Source organism: Marmota marmota, unplaced genomic scaffold (assembly GCF_001458135.2).
Source record: "Marmota marmota marmota unplaced genomic scaffold, marMar, whole genome shotgun sequence".
NCBI lineage: Eukaryota > Metazoa > Chordata > Mammalia > Rodentia > Sciuridae > Marmota > Marmota marmota.
This window is the reverse complement of record NW_026000052.1, coordinates 1,718,849-1,727,952: the sequence shown is the minus strand read 5'-3', so window position 1 is coordinate 1,727,952 and position 9,104 is coordinate 1,718,849. Positions and strand designations below refer to the sequence as shown.

At 60.0% G+C, this 9,104-nt stretch overlaps 1 protein-coding gene across 1 annotated transcript in view; it reads right to left on the bottom strand.

The window, feature by feature from the left end:
* Window positions 1-3,196: 3,196 nt before the first annotated feature.
* Lhx3 (LIM homeobox 3) overlaps window positions 3,197-9,104 on the bottom strand; it is an 8,492-nt gene continuing 2,584 nt past the window's right edge. Inside the window, exons 2-6 of the mRNA XM_015505709.2 lie at window positions 7,558-7,729; window positions 6,249-6,451; window positions 5,477-5,628; window positions 5,122-5,290; window positions 3,197-4,598 (exon numbers count right to left, since the gene is read on the bottom strand). Coding sequence (XP_015361195.1) covers window positions 4,171-4,598; window positions 5,122-5,290; window positions 5,477-5,628; window positions 6,249-6,451; window positions 7,558-7,729 — 1,124 coding nt within the window. The 3' untranslated portion in view covers window positions 3,197-4,170. The remainder of the gene's footprint in view (window positions 4,599-5,121; window positions 5,291-5,476; window positions 5,629-6,248; window positions 6,452-7,557; window positions 7,730-9,104) is intronic.

The following is a 9,104-nucleotide window of genomic DNA, read 5'->3' as shown; positions in this document are numbered from 1 at the left end:
GATGGTGGGGAGGGAGACAGGGAGGACCGAGGCTGTGTCCCTGGCAAGTCCCCAGGTGGCCTCTGGCTGGCAGGGCGTGTGTACGGGGGTGTCCTTTGGGTCCTGAAGCCCCTGTGTAAATTTATATGTAAGGCCATAAGCCTTTTATGTGCTGGTTGAAATTACTGTATCAGGCATGGTGGTGCTTGTCTGTATTCCAGCATCTGGGGAGGCTGAGGCAGTAGGGTCCAAGTTTCAGGGTGGCCTGGGCAACTTAGTGAGGCCCTGTATCAAAATTTTAAAAAATAATAAATTTTTTAATAAAAAATAAAATGCCTGGGTATATAGCTTTGTGGAACAGCGCCCCTGGGTTCAATTTCCAGTATCAAAAGAAAAGAAGAAAAATAAATTACTGTTTGATGATGTAATACAGTCGCTAGACTCAAAAGTGAACAAGCCCTAGTAGGTGAAACCTTCCAGTCGGGACTCTGCCGCACTCCTCTGCCGGCCCGCTAGCGGGTGGGGTCCAGTGCTGACCCACGCGTCCGCTGGACAGCGGGAGAAAGCGGCGACACGCGGTCTGGGCGCAGGATCCGCCGCGCTCCGGGCTCCTGGAGCTTTGCAGCGCGCTCTGGGCGGTTCCCTCTGCCCGCGGCGTCCTCAGGCCTTCAAGTGCGCGTCTGGAGGTCCGAAGGTCGCCCGCTGGGTCCCTCCCGCCAGGGCAGCCCCTCTCGCACCGCGCCCAGGATTCCCGCCTCGCCTTCCACTGGGGTCCCCAGCCCGCCTACAGATCCGTCTCCCGGGACCCTGCATTCCAGACTGAAGTCCCCAGGACCCGGCTAACGCGCTCCTTTGCTGGCAATAAGTCGTACCCTGCAACCCCGACCCGAATGTTGGGGCGCCGCCTTCTGGGGGCGGGGATCTTGGAACGAAAGAACCTCGATTCCTCCTGGGTCCGGGACCCAGAACGTCGGGGTGCGACCTCCCGCCTTCCCTTCACCTCTCTGGCGCCTGGGGCCCGAACACCAGCACCACCCCCGCCCCCGCCGTCCAAGGTCACGCCCCGCCCGCCGGAGGTCTGCAGCCCTTACTGAGGACCTGGCCTCGCGGCGGCGGGTTGGGGACCTCGGCTGGGACCTGAGTCTGGGTCCAGGCGGGTGGGGCTGACGTGAGCCCGAGAAGGTGGGGGTTTCTGCCCCTGGCAGGTGCGGGGTGGTCCCCGGCTTCCTCAGTGCACCCGGTAATGCGGGAGCCGCCTGCGCTCAGCTCAGGTGAGGACACAGACCCGCACCGAGGCGACATTGGATTGGTCACAGGTGGGCCCCCAGGGTCCAGGCCGCCCTGCGTAGGTTTCTGGCCCCATTTTGGGCGGAGCTTTGGATGCCGCGGGGCCCTCTCCAGCCTGAAGCCGCCCCACTCCTCCGGGTTATGGATGGGCCAGCTGGAGCGAGCCGGCCTGACGGCAGACAGGAAAGGGCCCCGCGGGAACACTTAGCACTTCATTAACCTGTCAGCGCCTAAAAGGCCCCAGGGGCCTGGGGGAGGAGCTCTGGCCTGAGCCCCAGCGGCGGGGCCCGAGTATTTGCACCGCGGGGAGGCTGCAGGAAGGGCAGCCCCAGGCCCTCTTCCTGAAATCCCAAATATGACCTGGTCTGGAGTAGATTGCCCCTGGGGATCTCCCTCACCTGGGGAAAAAAGCGGAAGTTGTCATTTCAGAACCGGGTAGGCCTCTGCCTTCTGCACCCCTCCCAACCCTGCCCCAAACCAGGCAGGCCAGTGGGGACCTCTAGTGCTCCCCCACCCAGGCCATTTCCGGCCCGGCTTACTGTCCTGAAACACCATGCCAACATCCAATTCCTTGGGACTTCCGTGCCCATCTTGTGGTGGCCCTGGGAGCATGTGTGGCCGTCAGGACCCTTCTCCCCTCTGGCATCTTCTCCCAGGGCCAACTGTCCTCTGATAGCTGTCCTCCGATTCTGAGGCTGCCCCAAGGGGATGCTGGCCTGGGGGCTCAGTCACATCCCCCTCTGCTGTCCTGAGGAGCTGCCCCCCTCTTTCTGCTCAGCAGGTCCCCAGCTCGGGACAAGCCCCTTCACCCTCTGAGCCTCAGTCTCTTATAGGCAGGGGCCCCATGGGGTGGCACACAGCAGGTTCTGTAAACAGGTCCAGGTCCAGAGATGAGCCAGTCTGGGAACTCTCTGGACTCAGCCCTGAAGACCCCTGAAGGCCAGTGCAGTTGGCATGGCTGGACATCAGGCTTCCTCTCTGCAACTCTCAGAGTCCTTTGCCCCAGTTCCACCACTGCCAGCCCCCAGGGCCCTGGGGGGCAGAGTATTTCCCACCGGCCCTCTCCTTCCTTCCCCCAACCAGAGCTTCCTCATTTTTAGAACGGTGGGGAGGGAGTTGGGAAAGGATCTACCTGACGGACCTGGAAAGGTGGCTGGTTCCAGCCAGTCTCCCCACAAAGACAGCTGGCCTTGGAGAAACCTGGAGATCCCAGGGAGCAACTCAGAGTGGCTTCCCTGGGTGCAGGGGCAGGCGGCTCCTTCCCCCACCCAGGTGGGGGCTGAGAAGGGGGAGGGTCCAGAACCCTGCCCAGGTCTCCTCCTCTGTCTCAGAGGAACCCTCACTTTGGGGTGAGGGAATGCATGTGCCTAGACTTTCAACTCAGGTCTCCCCTTTAGGGAGCTCCATGGGGAGGAAGGCAGGACTCAGAGGGTGCCAATCACAGGCCTTGGGTCACACAGCGAGTTAGCAGGCCAGCTGGGATTGGAATCCAAGTTGGAGAGACCCCATGGACTGGTACCTGGATCTTGATCAGCTAACACCAGCTCCCATCCCCCACTGGCATTACACTCCCCAACCCAGCTGCACCTCCCACCCTGTCCCTCTGTGGGATGGACAGACTATTCCCTGCCTCCCTCCTGTGCTCAGGAGCTTGGCCAAGATCCAGAGCAAAAGGGAGCTCAGATCTAATCCAGGTGCCAGCCCAGGCAAGGAACTGCCTCTCCCCACCAGCAACCTCCTTGACCTGCACCGCCCTCAGCCTCACTGAGGCTACAGGCCTTCCAGCAAATGTAAATGACAAGTTTATTGAAGTCTTGGAAAGAGCTGATCACCAGAGAATAAATAAAAGTCACAGGACATTCACAGGACCAACAGGTATCAGGTATCAATACTCTGGTTTTCAGGAATGACTTTGACTTACACACAGCCAACCTTTGTGTGGGGCGACTGCAGGTGCCTCCCAGAATGTCTTTTTAAACATCTGATGGAGGAGGCCTGGTGGGCTCTGAGGACCCTTGCCCCAGCCTCCTCCAGTGGGGGACAATTTCCGTGTGTCCCCATCAGGCAAAGCCCCATCAGCGTGGAAGGGCAGCTGTTTGGCAACAGGCAGGGCCTGGACACTTGGGGTCCTAGGGAAGTGTGCAGTGGGCAGCGGGGAGGATGAACAAATCTGGGCTTAAAGACTGACTGTGGAGCAGAAGTGGCCCCAGGGATCTCTGCAACCTCCACAGTATTCAAGAACAGAAAGATCTGAGACCCTGGGGAGGGGTGAAGGGACGAGCGGAGAAGGTTGCTGGTAGCAGAGAGGCCCCCAGAGCCCCGAGGAGAGGAAGGTCCTTTCCAGGGTCTTGGTGGCCACAGAGGACACAGGCAGTGCCCCCACTCTGCACCCCCACCTCCTGCCTGAACAGGCAAGGCAGATCCCTGACCTACAGTGGGGGCTACAGGGTCAACACTCAGAGACACGCGGTGCCTGGGAAATGAAGGGCGATTAATGTTATCTTGTGTGTTTAGGTTTTGAAAGCACTGTCCAGCCAAGGCTGTGCTGGTCTGGGTTGGGCAGAGGCCTGGCCTCGAAGAGAGGCAAGTGCTCCGTTCACTGGTCAACAAAGGGGGAGAAATCTGCTTATAAAACATAGCCCTGGAGCCACTGGCTTGTGGGTGGCCACCAGGCAGGTTGCCCCTGTAGAAGGAGCATTGTCCTGGGAATCCCTCGGCCCCCAGGAGGGGCCAGAGGCGCAGGCAGTGGGGGAGGCTCTGCAGACACTAGGCCTCCCTGGTTGCCCTCATCCTGCTTCCCTTGGAGGTCCTTGAATGGAGAGGGCAGCCCCCCGAGCTGCCCACCCAGGGGCAGCACCACCAAGACCCCTCTCCTCTGGTGCTGGGTGGAGCCGGGGGCCTTAGTCAGAACTGAGCATGGTCCACCTCATCCAGCCAGGAAGCAGGACTGGCAGGGAAGTCAGGGTAACCCCCGCTGCTCCCGGTGGACAGGTCAGAGCTGGGTCCGTTCCCTGCCAGCACCCTCATGGGCGGAGGGCCTCCTGGAGCTCCTGAGGGCACAAGGCCCAAGCTGGTATCTGGATACACCAAGCTGGAGAGGAGGGGCTGGGGGCCTGGGAGGCTCTGCGGGGCAGCGGGGGACGGGGGGATGCCATAGGGGCTGCTGGGGCGCAACTCTCGCAACTCTCGGTACTGCTCCGGGCCCGCCAGGCCTCCATGCTCCAGTGCAAAGCTGCCCAGGGCTCCTGAGGGCCGGCCCAAGGCAGGGGCGGGCTCTCCTAGGCTGCTGTACAGGCCATTGGCGGGGCCCATTTCAGCCATGGAGGGCTCATCTGCAATGGAAGCAGAGAGCCTGTCAGTCCTGTCCTTGAACCTTGGTTCCCCTCGGTGCCCATCCTGGCCCAGGCAGGGGACAATACAAGAAAGAAGGAAGTGCAGAGAACGAAGAAGTCAGGTCCTGCAGAAAAGGACTGAACTTATCCCCAACTCCAGAAAGCCTGGGCTTTTTATCACCCTGAAAATGTGTTGCTTATTCTAAAAATCATGGCAGGGGCTGGGACCTCCCCACCATGAGACAAGTGTCTGGCAGAAGCCCAGCTTAGGGACCAGTCAGGGAACAGGGGCTCTGACCCAGCAGAGAAGAGCAGTGTTCCTGAGTGACCAACCAACAAGGCTTGGAATGCAGGGCCAAGGTCTAAACCAAGCCAGTTTGGAAAGTAAGGCTGGATTCGGAACCAGGAAATTCACATCTCCAGGCTCCCTGCAACCAATGGAACCAAAGTTCTTGCTCAAGCTCCCAGCGACCCATTAGCAAGTACCAGTCTGCAAGGGCATGCAGTGTCTACCCAGGCCTACCGGTGAAGGAGACCTCGGCGTCGCTGTCCTGCCCCTCCTGGATGCTGTCCTTGTCCGACTTGGAGCTGCCGCGGGAGCGCTTCATGTTGCGGAAATACTGGCCCCAGCGCTGCCGGCCTGCGTCCTTTTTCAGCCTCTTTTCCTTGGCCCGGCGGTTCTGGAACCAAACCTGGGGGATGGGGTGGTGAGTGGCCGCGGGGCGGCGGCGCTCTCAGTCTCTCCCCCCGCCACCCCACTTCCCTGCTTTAGGAAGCAGCTCCCAAGTCACAGCGCGGGGCTGCGGCGTGAGCGCTTGCGGGGTGGGTCTTCCTGCTCTCGGGGCGCCAGGGGACACGGGGCGCTTGGAAGCGCTGACCTGCACGACACGCATGTCCAGGCCGGTCTCGGAGGAGAGCTGCTCGCGCACGTGGCGCGCGGGCTTGGGAGAGGTGTTGTAGGCGCTCTTCAGCGTCTCCAGCTGCTTGGCGGTGATGGTTGTGCGCGGCCGCTTGGCGGTGGCCTCGGCCTCTGCGGAGCGAGTGGTGAAGCCGGTGGGCCCCCTCTGGCCGCCCCGCCGCGCCCACCCCTGACCGCCCAGACGTCACCAGAGGCCCCTGCTGGCAGGCCCAATCGCGGTAGCCCCGGGGACCCGACGGATTTCACGGACCTGGCGGGTGCCCAAGAGAGGGGATTACCGGTAGAGGGGGCTTCTGTGCCTAGTGGGCTCTTGATCCGGAACCCTCCGCCCGCTGCTACCACACCCAGCAGCCTGGGAGGAGCCCAGTGGTCTCGTTCCCCTTTATTCTGAGTGTGGGTAAGGCCAGGTCTTCATGGTCAAGGTGACCAAATGCAGACCAGGAATGATAGTTCACGTAACTCAGGTAACCTCCCTGCCCGCTAGAACGCAGAAGTCGCTAAACCCCAGGCCGGGAACAGCCAGCGGCGCCGTTAATTACCCCGGCCTCTCTCTTGGGCGTGCCGGTCATGGCGCCCTTACCTCCCCAGTCCCAAACCGCCTCAATAGAGAGCCCTGGGGGAAGTCGCTGGAGGTGAGGATTTCCCCCAAGGCCCACCCCAGGGATTGGTAAGAAGGTGGGACTTGCGCCCTGACGGCGCCAGCCCGGTGACCACCCTCCAGTCCCACTGACCTCGCTGCTTGGCTGTCTCGTAGTCCGCCTTGCACACCAGCCGGCTGTCTTCCATGAGGTAGAACTCGTCGCCTGTGGCCAGCTGCCGCTTGCACACCACGCAGGCGAAGCAGTGCAGGTGGTATACGAAGTCTTGGGCGCGGCGCACCACCTGCGTGGGCGGGATGCCCAGCTGGCACGCGGCGCACTTGGTCCCGAATCGCCTGCGGGGCACATAGGGCGCGGCTCAGCTCAGCGGTAGCACCGCAGGCGCCTTCGCTGGGAGCGGGTTGGGTGTGAGAGCCAGCTAGAGCTGTGCCGACTGTCCTGGGCTTGGGTGTAGGAGGTAAGCTCCTGGCCCAGTGCCTCGGTCAGGCCAGCAACCTGGGTGGGCCACATGTACTGATGAGCAGGGGACCCCGACTTCCTCTGGAGGACCTCCAGGAGGAGAATCTGCTCTCCCGCTGGATGGGGAAGATTAATTTGGAGGGTCAGGACTCCAAGTGGGGCAGTTCCCTCAGACCCCAGAGGCCTAAGCTACCCACCCCCCCCCCAATTAGGAACAAGACAAGCACAATTTAAAAGGGACTATAACAGTTCTACCAAATTATCTATATCTACATCAATCATTTATCCAAACACTGGGGGTTGAACCCAAAGGGGTGCTCTACCACTGAGCTACACCCCCAGCCCTTTTATATTTTTTTTTTTCTTTTGAGACAGTGTTGCCTACAACGAGGAACCCCTGCTCAGCCTCCCAGTAGCTGGGATTACAGGTGTGGGCCACTGTTCTTGGCTGTGTTTATCTTTTTAAACAACGGCTTCCATGATTCACAAAATGAGTTATTTGTGGGGGTTACTGGGGATTGAACCCAGGGCTTTGCACATGCTAGGCAAATGGTCTACACCACGATACATCCTCGGCTCTCTTAATTTTTTAATTATTACTAATTTTGAAACAGGATCCCACTAAGTTGCCCAGGCTAACCTCAAACTTGCAATTCTCCTGCCTCAGCCTCCTGAGTAGCTGGGAATACAGGTGTGTGCCACCACACCTGGCTAAAATAAATTACTCAAAAAAATATTTCCTGATGTCTCATCCAGGCCAAGCCACCCAGGGAGCACCCGCTAGAACTTGGCAGGTTCCCAGGTATTCTGCCTGTAGTGACCGGAGGGGGCTGGGAGGCACCTGGAGATGCAGGCTGTGGGGTGGGAGACTTGGTTAGAGCTGAGGGTGGTGGGTCCCAGTGTGGCCACACTTCTGGCCTCCTTTCTGTGGGGGCAGGTTGTGGGTGCCCTCCCCTCGCCTTCCACAGGCAGTAGCGCTCACTTGAAGAAGTCGTCCTTGCAGTAGACACTGTCCCCCCGACTAAAGCAGCGCTCGGCCAGCGGTGTGTGACAGTCACTGCACTTGAGGCACTTGCTGTGCCAGTGTCGGTCCAGAGCCTTCAGGATGAAGCGATCCAGGATGTGCTGGTCACAGCCGGCACACAGGGGTATCTCTGTAGGCAGGGGAATGGCCCAGGTCACTGGCACCTCGCAGACCACAAGCCTCTTCACCAGTTGGAGTCAGCCTCCCACTGGTCCCCAAGACCCCGACGCTGCCTAGGGACCCCCTTCTCTGCACACCATTGCCCTGCTAGCTCAAGCAGTTGTTTGGTCCCCCAAGTGCAGGGACCCAACAGGCACCTCATCCCACAGCCTGACAGCAGCCAAAGAAATAGAAGTAAGCTTAGAAACCTGTCTGGGAGCAGGGTGGCCAAGCCACCCAGTGAGGTCGAGTACTGTCAATTTACAAGGTATTCAAGAAGCATGCATGTTGAGTTCAAATGAAAACCGTACCCCACGGCACTAGGTTCCATCTTTGGCACCACATAAGAATAAATAAAGTTATGTCTATTACAAATACACATACACACACACACACACACACACAAACATACTCCAGGGGGATCTGCTCTAGAAAGTAGGGCAGAAAATGGGAAAACTAGTCCTACTAATCCTGGAGGTGGGCACACATGGGACGCAGGTCCTGGGACACATCCCGGCATGGGGTACATCCATCTGAGCATTTCCATTACCTTACACAATAAGCATCATGACCTCAGGCTCTAGAGACCCCAAGCCTGTGTGGCTGCCCAGCCTCAGGTCCCCTGTTAGTCTCTGAGCCCTTCTCCTCTTTGGGCAGTCTCAGGAGTATTTGTGAGTAGATTGGCTAAGTGATCTGCTGCCCACAGGCTCAGGTGTGGTGGCAGAGTACCCAATGGGTGGCTGACTCTCCCCACCCAGTGCTCGCCAATGCCATCCCCAGGAGCCTGGGGCCTCTAGGGCAATCAGGCTGGGGTGGGGTGCGAGGGTGCCCTTCAAGAGCTGTGAGCCCAGGAGGAGTTATGAGGGCCCTTCTTGGTGTTTGTGAGATGAGGACTTCTGGTAATTTAGAAAGGACAGCCATGAGAGTGAGGAGCGGCCAGCAGGAGCTGGCACCTACTCGGATGTGACCCACCTCACCAGCTCCCTGTCTATGGACAGGGCAGGGAGCAGGAGGGCCCCAGTGGCAGGGGAGCAACGTGGGAAGAGGACATAGCAAGGAGGTTCGCTCGACCTCCCTCCCGCATTGGCGGGAAACCCACGACAGACGGTCGGACCGCGTCCGGCGTCCCGCGTCTGGCAAAACCGCTGCCCTGGTCACCGAGCGGCAACGGCAGCCGCGAGGCCTGGGTCCTCACCGCCAGCAGTGAGCCTCAGGGAGCCGAGGACATCGGCTCCGCGCAGCACGATTCAGCACCGCGGTCCGGACAGCGCCTCGTCCAAGCAGCCGCAAGAGCCCGCGTGGGACAAAGCCAAACCCACATCCCGCGCCCGGCTAAGCCCCAGTGG